This window comes from Dromiciops gliroides, chromosome 2 (assembly GCF_019393635.1).
Source record: "Dromiciops gliroides isolate mDroGli1 chromosome 2, mDroGli1.pri, whole genome shotgun sequence".
Lineage (NCBI taxonomy): Eukaryota > Metazoa > Chordata > Mammalia > Microbiotheria > Microbiotheriidae > Dromiciops > Dromiciops gliroides.
In genome coordinates this window covers 651443699-651461688 of record NC_057862.1, presented here as the reverse complement: position 1 = coordinate 651461688, position 17990 = coordinate 651443699, and the positions used below count along the sequence as shown (strand labels likewise).

General features: G+C 42.3%; 1 protein-coding gene across 3 annotated transcripts in view; it reads right to left on the bottom strand.

The window, feature by feature from the left end:
* NFAT5 (nuclear factor of activated T cells 5) overlaps positions 1-1441 on the bottom strand; it is a 150424-nt gene extending 148983 nt beyond the window's left edge. For all 3 annotated transcript variants that reach the window (XM_043982136.1, XM_043982127.1, XM_043982128.1), the window contains exon 1: positions 1185-1441. In XM_043982136.1, the coding sequence (XP_043838071.1) occupies positions 1185-1257 (73 nt within the window). In that variant the 5' untranslated portion in view covers positions 1258-1441. The remainder of the gene's footprint in view (positions 1-1184) is intronic.
* Between the last annotated feature and the right edge of the window lie 16549 nt (positions 1442-17990).

The following is a 17990-nucleotide window of genomic DNA, read 5'->3' as shown; positions in this document are numbered from 1 at the left end:
AGGATGGCTAAGGAGGAGACTAGACCAGGGCTAACGCTGGGGACCGGAGAGGGAAAGGAGGTGAGAGCCAGCACTAAAAACTAGAATGGGGGAAGAATGGGACCCTCTCTCTATGCCCAGAACCAGGTACTACGCCACAACACCCAGCTCTCTTGGGCCCGGCAAGGCAACTTTCCTGGGTAGGGCCCTGGCAGGAACAGCCTCCACTGACCGACCCCAGCAACACGGTCCGGCGGGGCGGGGGGAACGTGGTGAGTAATCTCCGAGCAAGCCGGGAGGCCCCGGGCCGACGGCCGCAGGAGAAGAGCAGCGGAAAGGGGAGGGGGAGCTGCGGGGGGGGGGGAGGTGGAATGGTGGAGAGGAGAAAGGGGCGGGGAGATAGTTAAAGCGATTAATGCCGCAGAGACGAGACGAGACGAGAAGCAGCAGCAGCGGGCAGGCGGCATCCAGGCACTAAGTGAGCACGGGCGGCCCGAGGGAGCCAAGGAGGGGACAGCGGGGAGGGGGCGAGGAGAAGGAAGAGATCCCGCTCCTCCCCCTTTTCCCCACACAATCTCCATGGCCCCCATCGGTCCCCATGTGTCCCCCGCCCCGATGTCATCCCTGCCAGTGCCCAGCGGCCCTTCAACACCCCACCCCGCGGGCCTGGCTCTCTGGTCGTCTCGTTCTCCACCACCCCCGCCTCTATGCCACCCCAACTGCTGCCCAGAGCCCCCCCACTCCCATCCTGGGCCTGGCTCGCTGGCCGTGACACCGCCCCCCCACCCTTCATACCATCCTGGCTCGCTGCCCGTCTCACCACCCCCGGGCCTGGCTCGCCGGCTGTCTTACACACACACACACACACACACACACACACACACACACACACACACACACACACACTCCATGCCATGCCAATTCGCCTGCCGTGCCCCCTGGCCCTATGCCATCCTGGTTGGTGCCCCCCCGGGGCCCGACTCGTTGGCCAAGTCTCCCTCCTCCCGCCCCTTGTTATCCAGGCTCCCTGGCCGTGCCCCCCCCCCGATCCTATGCCATCCAGGATCCCTGACTGTGCCACCCCGCCCCCATGACATCCAGACTCTCTGGCCGTGCCCCCCCCGCCCCCATGGCATCCCGGCTCCTCGGCCGTGTCCCCCACCCCCACGGCATCCCAACGGGTGCCCCCCGCCCGGGTGACTCACCTCTCGAGTACAGGGACTTGGGCGATTCCAGGTCTAGGTCGGCGCTGAGCAATGAGATGAAGTCCGAGGGCATCGCAGCTCGACCCGGCCCGGCCCGAGGGCGGGGGGGGAGCGGCGGGGGCGGCGGCACCTCCTCTGCGGGAGCTCGGGCACCGGGCCGGGGGCGGCTAGAGCTCGAGGAGGCCAGGGGTCGCGGAGGGAGGCGAGGGCGAGGGTGAGGGCGAGGGTGAGGGCGAGGGCGAGGGCGAGGGCGAGGGCGAAGGCGAGGGCGAGGGCGAGGGCGGCCGCCGCTGCCGCTGCCGCTTTTCCGAGGCCGCCGCGAGGCAGCCCCCACCGGGCAGGGGGGCCGGCGCTCAACTAGGTCCGCTCGGGCGAAGCTGCGACGGGCAAAGGCGCGAGGGCCGGCGGGGAGACGCGGGCCCAAGGCAACGGCGCTCCGGGTCTAGCTTCTCCTCGGCGAAAACTGACGGGCTCCGCTGCCGCCGCCGCTGCCGCCGCCGCTGACAGGAATCCGGGCCCCGCCCCCGGCGCGACTCCGCGCAGGCGCCTGGGGCCCCACGAGCGGGGGGAGGAGAGCCGACCGACTGGGGAAGAGCCGCCGCGGCGGGCAGAGGGAGGGCCGGCGCCGAAGGGAACAGCATCAACAATCTGTTTCCTGCCGCTGTCCGGGCTGTTCGCGATCTGGGAGAGGGCCGGGAGCCGGGGGGAGGATAGGGGGAGCGGGGGGTGCCTGGGGACTTGTCAACGCCTTGGGGCCCTGGGAGAGGGAAAAGGTATCTGCACTGACCTGTAGGAGCAGAGCTCTAGGTGGTTGTAAAGGCCTACCCAGCTCCCAGACCAGCGCTTGCGGGGTGCGGGGTATCCGGCCCACAGGGTCCCTAGCCACAGAGTGGCTTTTTAGTTCAGTTTTTAAATTAAGAGGTGCAAAATCCATGGGGTTTGGGGGGAGAAGAGCATTTTAAACTGCGCTGTGCGCATTGGAGGCTTGGGAGTAAAATGGAAGGGAAGGAATTAGAGGAGCAGAAGAAGAGAGCTGATCTTAGTTTCTGGTAGAGAGAAAGGCCGGTTTAAAACGGGATGATTCAACCCACCTGGCTGATTCAGGCCATTTTTTTTTTTTAACAGAGAAAGCTAAACTCCAGTTAGGATAGGGACTGGGCCAGTGATTTCATTGGCAAAGCAAGGGCAGCACCTTCTCCAAAATTGATCACCTTAGAAAGTTGCCTAAAGGTTAGTTGACTTGTCCAGGGCCTCATAGCCTGCCAGTCTGTCTCTGTGTCTTTGTCCCTGTCTCTCCTCTCTCCTCTTCTGTCTCTCCTTCTCGTCTTTCCTCTATCTCTTCTCCCTTTCTCCCACTTTCTCCTTCCTCCTCCTGCCTCTCCAAGCCCCCCCCCCCCCCCACACACACACACACTCACCACTAAGCCAAGCTACCAGTTGCTTTAACAACTGTTGCTTTAACAAATTCTATTTATCACCCTTGGTAACAGGTAGGCTAGTCAAGAATGGATCAAAACAAATTTAATGTTAGTTCTTGGCTGTTTGTTTCAGAGACAAAGGTTTCTGTTGTCAAATAAATGCAAACCTTCACCTCAGATTTTCCTAAATCTAAAATACTACTAAGAAATTGTTCATAAAGTTGTTAAAATGTTGCAGGAAATGCATCGATCGACTTAAAGAAGGCATCTTGGGAAATAATTTGAACATTGTGTCTAATGCTGATTTTTTAAAAACTGCTAGACATTGGTTTTTAAGGCCACTTTTTGTCCAAATAGTGACACACAAATTTTTTTTTTAAGATCTCTAGTACATTTGTGTCCATTTATTTAATGGTTCATTTTGCTAACCTCAGATTTGTTTTGTTTTTGTTTTTCCCCTCCAAAAAAACAGGGCAAGACATGACATCAAAATTGAGTGGTCATAACAACCAAACAATCCTAGAAATGCTTGGAGGTCTTTAAAAAGAAGATGCTACTGCATACTGTGCAAAAAGAAAGGGGAGTTGGGTAGGGGTGGGGAGGCTTTGGTAAGCTTTGCTTGGAGACTCAGAATTTAAATGTGTCCTCATAGCATAGCCTGCAATCTGAACATCTGAATGAAGATGCCCAATTATCTTCCCTGAACCCAATGTAGTAATTAGTCCCGTGAATATTCTCTTCCTGTCTGAGGTAGGTAAGGTTTCAGAGCTACCCTGTGAGGTGGTAAAGCAGAACAGGAAACAACCCTCAAATCACTACCAGCAGATCAGTACAGTCTGTAGTAACAAGTCCCAGGGGAAGTTTGTTCAAAACTAACAGGGGCCACACACATTTGAGAGAGGAAGATTCAAACCAAGCAATGCTAGGCATACAAAGAAACTTCATGCATCTTTTATGAACAGGGCCCTCTTGCAAGAAGGATGAGCTTTTCCTCCCATAGCCAGGGCATAAGTTTGCATAACAGGATGGCATTTTTGAGTAGATTGTAATTGAAGAGATAGAGTCTAAACACTAAAACGACCTGAATAAGTCTCATCAGGGTGATGGTTGGGGGTTTTTTCCCCCTTTAAAAGCCACGTTTGTCCAATGTCTTCCAGGTTCAGCCCCATGCCCATTTTGCATGCCCAATGCCAATAGGCATAGCAGGGGCCACCATCCTTTCCCCTTTTTCATAAACTCAAGAAGCATGTTGCCCTTTCCGATTCAAAGGCCCATAAAGCACCTACCGGGTGCTACATGTTTCTGTAACCCTTTCCCCATGAGAGCTGAACCAATGATAATTTTAAAAATCAGATTTTTAACTGTGTAAAGATGGGGGGGGGCGCCAGGATGCCATACTATATGGCATTCCTCTAGGGATGCCCTTCCGCCCTGACCTACAAAATCACCCTCAGGCACTAGGGAGGTCTAAGTAGTCCTTAGATGACTGAAAAGAGTTGCTGTTTCCTGGTATTTTCATAGAACTTTGTTTTTACTGGCCACAACTCTGCAGTATTAAAGAGACCTAGATTTTACTGTTGCTCTTCGAAGTTTGGTGCCTAAAAACACAAATATAATCATTGGCATAAAGTCACAGCTTTGATCTGGTCACAAAATAAGACTGGGCTGGGATAATATTCCGAGATCATTTGTATCTCATCAACTATTGGCTATCTTTAATCCTAAGCAAAGCTCATTCTGTGTTTGGGTTTATGTTTCAATTTCTTCTCATTTCACCTAATATCTGAGATGATTTCTATTTTTTTTTTAATTTAAAGTATCATATCAGATTTTTTACTTTAAAAAAAAAAAGGTTCTTTTTTGGTTTTGTTTTGCTTTGTGGGTCAATAAGGGTTAAGTGACTTGCCCAGGGTCACACAGCTAGTGTCTGAGGCGGATTTGAACTCAGATCTTCTTGAATCCAGGGCCCAGTGCTTTATCCACTGCTCCACCTAGCTGCCCCCTCAGATTTCTTACTTTTAATGCAGAGTGGAAAATGGACTTTAAGTCCACAAAACTGGGGAATTTCCTCCAATTATGTACACTGCATTAGAGGTGTTCCATAATCACACTGTAGTATAGTTACAGTATGTTTCCTTTCTCTTTGCTTGCCAAATCATATATCACATTACTCAGGTGCTTGATTAAAATTTCACCCAGACCCAGATTTAAATGTGTAGATTATGCAAGACAAAATGGCAGCTTTTATATTTCTAGTGCTCTTTAACCCCTACTAGACCTGCTTCGGCACTTTGTGAATTTTGTCTCCAAATAGCCTGTAAGAAGAATAGGCTCATATGTCAGCCACGAAAGAAGAATTAAAAAAAACTTATATTGAACAGGAGAATAGCTTGTCATAAGAGCCCCACAATTTCTGTCATTGTATACACACAATTAAGACTGTTAAAATAATTTTGGTCATGTGAATATCTTGGAGCTCAGGTTGAATAAACAGAAAATCTAAAAGAAAAGCTTCCAGGATGAATCAAGGAAAAAGACAAAAAAGTTTAGACCACAAGTTATTTTTGCCCAACTTGATATGCCACTCCTTAATTGTAACAGAGAAATGATAGCGGTGGGAAAGGCTAGTTTTGTTTTGTTTGGAAATGAGTTTTTCATGATGCCTTTTGATTTTACATCACAATCACTTCTGAATATACTTCATTCACCCCCAGGTCCACCAAAAGAGCCTTCTCCTGTGACAAAGAAAGCAGATGGATGACAGCACTTGTGCAGAAATCACTACCAAATTCTTATCAATCAATGAACATTTATTAAACACTATATTCAAGTTTTTACCCTTACATGTGAATTAGTAAATATTTTTTGCATGTGAATTAATAAATTCATGAAATTCACATGAATTACATGCGAATTAGTAAATGTTTTTGCTGGGAAAAGTAGGTTGCATGCTTGAGAAGGCAGCATACTCAAACTGAAAATTCACTTTTTCTAAGTGACTGAGTCTCATCATGGCAAACACTCCAACTGATTTGAATAATACATTTTTGAGGTTTGTGAGTTGGTCAAAGAGCTTTTCTTGGAAGGAGGCTGTAGATGAGATCAGGCCCTTCAAAACTGGAGAAATTACAAACAAGGAGGCTGTTTCCTAGGACCTGATATAAGGGAAAGCAAAAAAGTAAATTTCAAATAAAATGGGCCCTAAAAATAGCTCACTGAATGAAATGAAGCAGAAGCAGTAAAAGAGAAATCATTGCCTGGGGTTCTTCACTTTTTTTATATCATAGATCCCTTTGACAGCCTGGTGAAGGCTATGGACCCTTTTTTTTTCTTTTTTCTTTTTTGGTGAGGCAATTGGGGTTAAGTGACTTGCCTAGGGTCACACAGCTAGTAAGTGTTAAGTGTCTGAGGCCGGAATTGAACTCAGGACCTCCTGACTCCAGGGCCGGTGCTCTATACACTGCGCCATCTAGCTGCCCCTATGGACCCTTTTTAAGTGCATAAAATAAAATACATAGACTTAGAAAGGAAACCAATCACATCAAAGTACAATTATCAACTTAAAAAAAAAACAAACAAAAAAACCCAAAAAAAACAAGTTCATGGACCACCAGTAAAGAATCAATGCTTTTTACTCAATTAAACCAAGCAGCTATTGCAAGGACAAAAATGTGATTAGGGAGATGGACTCTGGTGTCATCACATAAATGCAAAATGCAAGCTGCCTTACATATGTGTTCCACAAATTTCAAATGAAAGATTGTACTAAATTCTGGAATGAGCATAGTGAGTTCTTTGGGTATCCCAATCTGAGTTCTGAGCATCATCAGAAAAGGAAGATCCAGGGGCAGCTAGGTGGCGCAGTGGATAGAGCACTGACCCTAGATTCAGGAGGACCTGAGTTCAAATTTAGCCTCAGACCCTTGACACTTACTACCTGTGTGACCCTGGGCAAGTCACTTAACCCCAATTGCCTCGCCAAAAAAAAAAGAAAGAAAGAAAAGGAAGATCCTAGAGTAATTTTTTCTTAAGTTTCTACTATGTGTACTCCATAGCCAGCAATCCAATCCAACAAACATTTGAGTATTGATGTTTTCAAAGACAAACTGATAATGTTTTCGCCTTCCAAGGAGTTTGCATGTTACTGCGCGCACGTGCATGTGTATGTGTAATCATTCTTCTTTTGCTCTTTCTTGGTAGCTAGTGCAAAAGAGGTAAGGACAATGATGGAAGGATGGATATCCTGTTTCTCTCTCTCTCTCTCTCTCTCTCTCTCACTCACACACACACACACACACACTTCTCCCTTCCCTTCCTTTTCCCCTTTCCCCCCATCTACCCCAATTCCCAAACAACAGACAAGAGAATGGTTAGAGAGGCATAACTGGTAAAGGGTAAAGTCCTGACACAGAAGTGTTTGCATTGTGACACATCCTTATTACTATGTGTTGATACAAACATCTCAGAAGAATGCCAGGCCATCATTTAGACTTAGTCAATGAATAGTCAAAGAAATACATAGCCTCTCTTCAGCTTTGTTGAGGATTAGTGGCCAAATACTCCAGGGCTAAGGATATAACAGTAAAAAAAAAAAAAGTTGGCTGGGTCATCTACTACTGAACCTCAGAATTTAAGAGATATGGAAAAGTTATTGGGTAAACTATTACAGCTTAGGAAATCACTTAGGAAGTACTTATTAACAGGCAAACATTAATAATGCAATTGATGCCACAATAAACAGAACATAAAACAGAAGTCTTGCTCACTAGGTTTAAAAAATCTAAAGTCAGAGTCTTCTGGCCAAGATAATCGATTACCTGAAGAGAGAGAGCCAGACTGAGTCCCAACATGCCTATTCCAGAAAAAAAAAATCTGAAAATGACAATTGGTTGAATAGTGATCAAAAAATGCAGAGAAACTAGTGATGTCTTTCACCCCAGAACTACACAAAATGTCCAATGGAAGACCATGAGCAAAAGCAAAGGGCACTGAGGACAATGCTAGCACCAGTGCAAGTGGGCAGCCTCACAGTATGACCAGAGCTGGGCCAGAGACACATGTAGCCTGAAAGGCTCTACATTGAGAAAAAGCAAGGGGAGAGGACTCCCATGAAAAAGTCCTGGGGTGGACCGAAACTTATGGTACTAACCTTGGAACAGTGGCAGCAACCTCTATAGGTGCAGCAGTGCTTAGAACAGGATACTCCAGGACTCTGAGGTCTCTAGAACTTTGTCCTCAGTGGCCACTGAAAGCCCTCGGGATCCAGCAATCTGAATCTTAAAGATCCAGAAGAACCTAATCCCAGGAAGTAAAAGTTGGCACAGGAAACCAGGTGAGTCAGGTTGGGGGAGGGGGAAGCCAAGAAGGGCTGACCACCCCACCCAAAATCACAGCAGGGGATGTAGCCTAGACCAAGCACAAAGCCCCATCCCAGGTCCTAGACAAAGTCTGGGAAGATAAGTAAACTGAAGAAGGTAACAACCACCATAAAGCATTTACATATTAGAAGAATTCATAAAATGAAAACTGACAAAAATCTCCTAGAACTAGAGGGCAAAGTACATATAGAAAGAATTCAAAAATCACCTCCTGAAAGAAACCCTAAAAAAAGGAAACATTCTAGGAATGTGAGAGGCTAAATGCAAAGCTCCCATGTCAAAGAAAAAAAATATTTCAAGCAGTCAGAAAGCAGTTCAAGTCCCAAGGAAGCACAGTCAGGATCACACAAGCCCTGGCAGCTTCTACTGTAAATAAAAGGAAACCTTGGAATACAATATTCCAAAAGGCAAAAGAAATTGGTTTATGACCAAGAATAACTTACCCCTTATAGGGTAAGTATTGTCCTATGAGGAGGGAAAAAATGGATTATTGATAGAATAGAAGATTTTCAAGCATTTCTGATTATGCTGATTATGAATGTTAAAAATATAAATTTTAGGGGCAGCTAGGTGGTACAGTGGATAGAGCACCGGCCCTGGAGTCAGGAGGACCTGAGTTCAAATCCAACATCAAACACTTAACACTTACTATCTGTGTGACCCTGGGCGAGTCACTTAACCCCAATTGTCTCACAAAAAACCAAAACAAACAAAAAATATATATAAATTTTAGGTTTTCCAAGAAAGCTAAAAAGGTAAATTTATTTGAGCAGTTGGAAAGAGATTTATAATGATGCAGTATTAATATTCTTATGGGGAGATAAGTGTCCCTTCAAAACCTTAATGTCTTCAAACAGTATTACTTAGGGAGTTAAATAAGAAAAATAGAGGACCTGGGAGTAGTTTGATTCTGTTCTGCAGATTTTAAGAGGTAAAGCATGAAAGAGAAATGGAGTATATTGGTATAGAAAACAAAAAGAAGGGTTTAGAACTTAACTACTAGGGGCAGCTAGGTGGTGCAGTGGATAGAGCACTGGCCCTGGATTCAGGAGGAGTTCAAATCTGGCCTCAGACACATATGACACTTAATAGCTGTGTGACCCTGGGCAAGTCACTTAACCCCCACTGCCCCACAAAAAAAAAAAAAAGAACTACTTCACATAATTGCACAATCCATGAGAAAATATAAGCATAGAGAATGAACTGGAAAGAATGTCAAAATTTCAATTTTATGAGAACCAAACAAAGGAGGATTAAACACAAATGCACCCATACATGATTTGATGTATATAATCATCAAAACTGTAACGATTGGAATGACGCCACCTGCTGGAGACTTACTGTAGAAGAGTTCCGCCCATGAAGCGAAGGTCTTTGAGGGCAAGACCAGGAGTCTTTTCTTTGGCATCAGGAAGTGATGTTTGCTAGTGGGAGGAAGAAGGAAGAGCTGGGTGCTCTGACTCGCGCTTTTTCCTGAGGACTCTGGTGGAGAACGGAGCTAGAAATATGCTCTCCCTTTAATAGATAGGAATCTAGGCTTTTTCTTCTCTCTTTACCAAATTCTTATTCTCCTTAATAAATGCTTAAAAGTCTAACTCTTGCTAAAGTTTATAAATTATTGGCGACCACTCGTTAGATATTTTAGACAGACTAGCTAGAATTTTAACCTTAACAAACACAACAGGGAAAGAATTGGGAAAAAGGTAGTTAAAAGGAAAAATAATATTGGAGAGGGAGTGGTTGAAAACTAATAAAAATTCCTGAGCCTGAAGGTGAGATTGAAAGGAAAAAAGAAAAGAAAAAACTGAAATTTTACAAGATGCCCATGAATTACAGAATGGCTGCACAAGTTGTAGTATAGGGATGTACTGAATGTTGTTCTACCATAAGAAATTATGAAAAAGATTCCAGAGAACTCTGAAAAATAGGAACTGATGCAAAATAACGTGAAAGATGTAGAACAATATATACAAGGACAACAACACAGTAAAGAAAAATAAAAGAATTAATAACCACACCCCCAGAGGACCTATAATGAAGCATGTTATTCCTTCCTGACAGAGAGGGGATAGAGTCAAGGTGAAGAGACATTTTTGACATGACTACTATGTGGATTTGTTTTGTGTAATTCTATTTATTGGTTACAAGAGGTTTTTTCCCTCTGTTTTTAATTGAATGTTGAAAGGAGAGGGAAAAAGTTAATCTTAGTGGTGCCCCCCCCAAAAAGAGGGCTATTGAAACATTTTTTATCTTAATAGTATTTTTTCCAGTTACATGTAAAGATAGATTTCAACATTCAGGGTTTTTTTTAAATTTTTTTTATTAATTAATAAAGTATTTTATTTTTTCCGTTACATGTAAAGATAGTTCTCATCTTTTGTTTATACAAGCTTTACAATTTCAGATTTTTCTCCTTCCCTCCCCTCCCTTCCCCCTCCCCTAGACAGCAGGTAATCTTATATAGGTTATATATATATATATATATATATATATACACACACACATACACATACATAATAACATTAATCCTATTTCTGCATTAGTCATGTTATAAGAGAAAAATCAGAGCAATGATGAAAAACCTAAAAATAGAAAAAACAACAGCACCAAAAACAAAAGAAATAGTATGGTTCATTCAGCATCTATACTCTGCAGTTCTTTTTTTTTTTTTCTTGGATTTGGAGATCCTCTTCCATCATGAGTTCCCTGGAACTCTTCTGTACCATTGCATTGGTGAGAAGAATATAGTCCATCACAGTAGATCAACACTTAATCAACATTTGTTTTTATAAGATTTTAAGTTCCAAATTTTTCTCCATCCCTCCTTCCTACCCCCTCCCCAAGACAGCAACCAATCTGATAGAGGTTATATATGTACAATCATGTTAAACATATTTCAACATTAGTCATGTTGTGAAAGAAGTATATTGAAACATTTTTTTAAACTCACAGAAAAGAACAGGAGTTTAAAAGGAAATACAAACAAGCAGGAAATAATAATAATAGCTAACATTCACATAACACTATGTGCCAGGTACTTTACAAATATTAGATCATTTGCTCCTTACATCAACCCTGGGAAGTAGGTTCTATGATTATCATCATTTTACAGATAAGGAAACTGAGACAAACAGCGGTAAAGTGACTTTTCCAGGGTCACACAGCTAGTACATGTCAGAGACTGGACTTGAACTTAGGTGTTCCCGACTCTAGACCCAGTGTTCTATCCACTGCACCACCTCACTGCCTTCGCAACATGTGGAATTTACTATATATTTTAAATTATAATAATAATAACTAATGTGTATATAGCTCTTACTTACGATGTGCAGGCACTATATGTGTCACCTACCTGCTCTAGCAAGATGTGGAATTTATTATATACTTTAAAAGAAATAGAAATTCATGGTTTTGCATGTTTTCGACTGTGTGTGTATATTGAAATACTTTCCTTTTTTTGTAAGTTCAAAATTTTTAAAATCATCTAGAGTCAAAACAGATGACATCAGACAGAGAAAAGATAACTTGCATAAAAGAGATATGTATAAAAGATAGCAGGAAAAGAAGATGGAACATCCACCAATATTGAGGCCTATCATTCTTTTGTGGGCCAAATAGTTTAATCCACCCAATATGTAATTAGGCAACCTGCTCCTAACTCTAACACTAACACTGTGCTAACACCTGAACATGGATTGCCTGAAAGATTATAATAAATTTATTCTCATTACCTGGGAAAATAATGGGGGAAAATTATTATCCTGAATTTACCAATAGGAGACATGACTGAGAAATAAAAATAATAAAGTACTCTAAGATGACATGTTTTTTTGTTTTGTTTTTTTTACGGGGCAATGAGGGTTAAGTGACTTGCCCAGGTCACACAGCTAGTAAATGTCAAGTGTCTGAGGCTGGATTTGAACTCAAGCCCTTCTGAATCCAGGACCAGTGCTTCATCCACTGAACCACCTAGCTGCCCCAAGCAACATAAGTTATTGAAAAACAATAAAAAACTATAGTCATAGAACATAATTTTCCAAGGGAATTTTATTTTTAATAATTATTTCATTTTTACTTAAATATAAACATTCAAGCACCTAAAGGTAATTTTGATAAGATCTAAGCATGGAAGGAGAAAGCGCTAAAGGGCAATATGTGTTGTCTTTCCCACCAGAATGTAAGCCCTTTGAGGTCAAGAATTGTCTTTCTTTTTGCTTTTATTTGTAATCTTAGTGCTTAGCATAGTGATGGGCACATAGTAGGTGCTTAATAAATGCTTGTTGACCAACTGACTGACTAATTCTGAAGAATACAAATCCTGGAAATAAAAGGCAGACACTGGGGCTTTAAGAAGACCCAATTTTAAAATCTTTCAACCATTAAAAGCCAGGCAATAGTGAGCCAGTTTAGAAACTCCTTTTCATGAAAGACCGAGCTTGGCATACAGCTAACAGGTGGTGAGAAACAAGATTTAAACCAGAGGGAGAAGACAAAGACAGAACATATGTGCAAGGAGCACATCATTTGCAGTTAGCCATTGATAATCCATTTTAACTTTAGGAGGAAGATTGAAAGCAAAGGGGGGGAAGGGTAAAGAGAAAGGAGTTTCTGCTTGAAAAGAGCCTTAATCCAACAAAAATTCTCTCCTTGAGGAAGAGAGGAAGGAATTGTATGATATTACCATCTGTGGCCACATCAGCCTAAATTCAAGTTCTTTTGTGATTTCACATCCTCCTGATAGAAGTGTCTTCAGATTGGAAACCCAATAGATTCACATTCCTTCTAGGTTAGTCATCATTGATTTTTCCAATCCTCCAATCTCAGTCAGTCAATCAGTGAACAAACATATATCAGGCACTTATCATACTTATTACTAGATACTGTGCTAAGTTCTGAGAATACAAAAAAAAAAAAGGGCAAAAATAGTACCTGCCCTCTCCTCGCTTACATTCTAATAGGGGAGAAGATGTGTAAATAACTAGATACATAGAAGATATAAACAGAGTAGAAGCCAATCTCAGAGGGGAAGGCAGGTGGACAATAAGTATTTATTAAGCACTTACTATGTACCAGGTACTGTGCTGACCTTTGGGGATATAAATGCAAGCAAAAAGAAAGAGTCCCTGCCCACAATAAACTAACATTTTAATGGGGAAAGACAATGCATAGAAAGGAGCTGAAAATCCAGCAGAGGGCAGCGAGAGAGGGAAGGGGCTTGATGCAGGGGCATGGTGTCAAAGTCTGGAGAGTCAGCAGCATGTTGGGAGGGGAATGAAGTAGGACTGGTCTGGTCCATCTCCACAATGGAGGTCCCCAAAAGAAACTCATCAATGGGAGAAGGAGGCAAGCATGGTGGGGAGATGTTCCAGAGTGAGAAGGCAACTGTGAAATGATTAAGTGGGGAGATTGAGAAGCATAGCCTGGGAGGGAATGACATTAGTCATTAGGGAGACTGGGAAAGACCTCTTTCAGAATAGAATGTGGTATTTGAGCTTGAAGGAACTAAACTTTGAACTTGAAGGAACTAAAAGGCAGAGGTGAAGGAGGCAAAGCATCCGAGATGAGGGAACAATCAGTACAAAGGTCTGGAGATGGGATATCGAGTGGCATATTCAAAGAACAGTAAGTAGGTCACTATAGCTAGATCATAAGTTGTGTGGAAGGGAATAAAGTCTAAGAAAATTGGAGAGGTAGGAAGGAAACAGGTTGTAAAGAGCTTTAAATGTCAAACAGAGGAACTTATATATGATCCTGAAAAAAAACCGGGAGCCATTGGAGCTCAACATGTATATGGTGGATTGGGGGGGGGGGGTTCAGGGGACACACGCAAACATGGTCAGAACTACACTTGAGGAAAACCACCTTGGCAGCTTAGTGAAGAATGGATTGAAGTAGGTAGGGACTTGAGGCATGGAGGTCCCTTAGAAAGCTATTGCCTGATCCAAGACAGTTCCAAAGGATTCGTGATGGAAAATGCTCTCCACATCCAGAAGAAAGAACTGTGGAATCTGAATGCAGATTGAACCATACTATTTCTACTGTTTTTGTTTTTTGTGTTTTGAGGTTTTTACCTTTTGTTCTGATTCTTCTTTCATAACATGATTAATACAGAAATATGTTTAATGTGATTGTACATATATAACCTATATCAGATTGCTTTTTGTCTTGGGGAGGGGGGAGGGAAGGAAAAGAGGGAGAAAAACGTGGAACTCAAAATCTTATAAAAACAAATGTTGAGAGAAAGGCCTAATTTCTAAAATACATAGGGAACTAAATCAAATTTATAAGAATGCAAGTCATTCTCCAATTGAGAAATGGTCAAAAGATATGAACAGGCAGTTTTCAGATGAAGAAATCAAAGTTATCTATTGCCATATGAAAAAATGCTCTAAATAACTATTGATTAGAGAAATGCAAATTAAAACAACTCTGAGGTACCACCTCACACCTATAAGATTGGCTATTATGACAAAAAGGGAAAATAATAAATGTTGGAGAAGCTGTGGAAAAATTGGAACACTAATGCATTGTTGGTAGAATTGTGAACTGATCCAACCATTCTGGAGAGAAATTTAGAATGATGCCCAATTGACCCAGTAATACCACTACTAGGTCTGTATCCCAAAGAGATCATAAAAAAGGGAAAAGAATGCATATGTACAAAAATATTTATAGCAGCTCTTTGTGGTGGCAAAGAATTGGAAATCTAGAGAATGCCCATCAATTGGGGAATGGCTGAACAAATTGTGGTATATGAATGTAACGGAATACTATTGTGCTGTAAGAAATGATGAGCAGGCAGATTTCAGAAAATCCTGGAAAGACTTCAGTGGACTGATGCTGAGTGAAGTGAGCAGAACCAGGAGAACATTGTACACAGTAACAGCAACATTGTATGATGATCAACTGTAAATAGACTTGGCTCCTCTCAGCAGTGCAATGACCCAAGACAATTCCAAAGGACTCAAAATGTTCTCCATATCCAGAAAAAAGAACTGTGGATTCTGAATGCAGATTGAACCATATTGTTTCTACTTTTGGGTTTTTTTTCTCTTTTTTGAGGTTTTTCCCTTGTATTCTCATTCTTCTTTCACAACATGACTAATGCAGAAATATGTTTAATGTGATTGTACATATACAACCTATAGCAGATTACTTTCTGTCTTGTGAAGGAGGGAGGAAAGGGAGGGAGAAATATTTGGAACAATAAATATTATGAAAACAAATATTGAAAACTGTCTTTATGTGTAATTGGGAAAAAATAAAATACTATTGAGATGGGGGGAGGGGGAGAAGGCTATTTATTGTCAAAATCCAAGCAAAATGTGATGAGGACCTGGACTATGTTGGTGGCTGTAGAGGGATGGGAATGTACAGAAGAAATGTCAGAGAGGTAGAAATGATGAGATTTATCAACAGCTTGGATATATGGGGTAAATGAAAGTGAAGAGTTGAGGTGAGGGGGCGGCTAGGTGGCGCAGTGGATAGAGCACTGGCCCTGGATTCAGGAGTTCCTGAGTTCAAATCCGGCCTCAGACACTTGACACTTACTGGCTGTGTGACCCTGGGCAAGTCACTTAACCCCCATTGCCCCACAAAAAAAAAAAAAGAGTTGAGGTGGCCGGCTTGGAAACTGAGAGTATGGTGGTACCCTTATCAGTAATAGGAAAGTTCAGAAGAAGGGAACATTTGGAGGGAAAAGACAATGGGTTCTGTTTTGGGCATGTCAGATTTCAGTCACCTACTAGACATCCAGATTGTGTTGCCTAAAAGACATGACTAAGTGGATAAAGTACTAGCCCTGGATTCAGGAGGACCTGAGTTCAAATCCAGCCTCAGACACTTGACACTAGCTGTGTGACCCATGGCAATTCACTTAAGCCTCATTGCCCCGCAAAAAAAATAATAAATTAAATTTAAAATAATAATAAAATAAAAAACAAGACCAGCTCAGGAGAGACTCCAGAACTGGATAGACACACATACACACGTATATATGCATACATACATACATTTTATTGTTGTTCAGGGCAGTAAGGGAGCAGAGTTGATAGAGTGCCAGGCCTGGAGTCAGGAAGACCCATCTTCTTGAGTGCAAATCCAGCCTCAGATATTTACTAGCTGTGTGACCCTGGGCAAGTCGCATAACCCAGTTTGCCTCCATTTCCTCATCTTTAAAATGAGTTAGAGAAGGAAATGGCAAACCACTCCAGTATATTTGCCAAGAAAACCTCAAATGGGGTCTCTCTCTCTCTCACACACACACACACACACTCACACACACACACACACACACACTGTATAGCAAGGTACTTCTATGAAATCATGACAACAGGTACTAGGTTTAAGATATTACACTATTTGTAAAAGCCATCCCAAATTCCCTATTTTTCTGTTGGGGCAATTCTGATTCAAGTCATATTTTGGAAGCTTTCCCAATTCACCCCACCCTGCTCTGATCATTCCTGTACACTGAATTCCCTAAGCGCTCATGAATTAAATTCATAATGTATCATTCTGTGACATGATGTACTGGGAGAAAAGAAATGGAAATAAAATAGAAGCAGAGAATCTCACATCCAAAGTGACCTCAGAGGTCACCTAATCTAACCCATACTTGAAAAGGAATCCATTCTATATCACACCCTACAAGTGGGCAGTAAGAGGGAACCCACTACCCCTTGTAGAAGTTCATTTCACTTTTGGATAATTCTAATCCTTAGCAAAGTTTTTTCTTACATTAAGCCTCACTCTGCCTTTTTGGGAGGCACTCATTGGGTGCCTCCACCCACTGTGCCTAGTTCTACCCTTTGGAACCAAGAAAAACAGGTATCCCTTTCAAAAATTACAATCCAGGGGCAGCTAAGTGGTGTGATAAAGCACTGGCCCTAGATTCAGGAGGACCTGAGTTCAAATCCGACCTCAGACACTTAACACTTACTAGCTGTGTGATCCTGGGCAAGTCACTTTACCCCAATTGCCTCACAAAAAAAAAAAAAAGAAAGAAAGAAAAATGACAATCCGTCAAATACCTGAAGATAGTTATGTTACTCCCAAATCTTTTCTTTTTCAAGTTAAATATTCCTAGTTCCTTGAACAGATCCTTATGAATTCAAGGTCCTTTACCATCCTGCTTGCCCATCTTGACTCTCTCTCTCTAGTTCATCATGACCCTTTTGGAATGTGGTGACCAGAACTGAATGCAATACCATAGATGTGATGTGCAAATTTAGATACATCTCCATTCCAAATGTTCAGATGGACTATCCGTGCCTGACCTGTGGTAGCGCCTTTCTGAGCTTGTATTGGTCTGATCAACCACAGTCAAACACACTGTAAATTGACCCCAACATGGTGATGTCATTTTTGTCCTTTTGGACTGTGAAGGACAACAACCAATACCAGAATGATTAGTTCTCTAGTCCTAAGGACTATATACTTATAGGGCAGCCTAAGTTTATGTTAGCGATTTTTAATGGTCACATCGCACTGTTAAATCACATTAAGAATTTAAGTTCAAAACTTGGCTTTGCAACCTACTACTTGTGTGACTATGAAAAAGAAACAAGACTAGACATGCTTGTACATGCTTAGAATCCCTTCAACTGGGACGTTGAGGCTAGTGGATCTCTTTAGTTCTGTACTGCAGTGGGCTAAGCCAGTCAAGTGCCTGCATTAAGTCTGGTGAGCCACATGGTGGAGGGATTAGAAGGGGGTGGACAACTAGGCTGCCAAAAGAAGGGTGAACCAGCTAAAGCTGGAAATAGAGTAGGTCAAAATTTCCATGCTAATCAACAATGGGACTGGGCTCATGAGTAGTCACACCCACAGTACTTCCAGCCTTGGAGAGATAGGGGGGACACAGTCTAAAATTTTTTAAAAGGAAAAAAATACAAAAAAAAAAAAAAGAAAGAAACAAGCTTGATCCTAAATAAATCATCAAATGATGTATTTTTTCAAGAACAAATTCTTTCATGCTGAGAGTTTTAATTTTTGTCAACATATCTTTT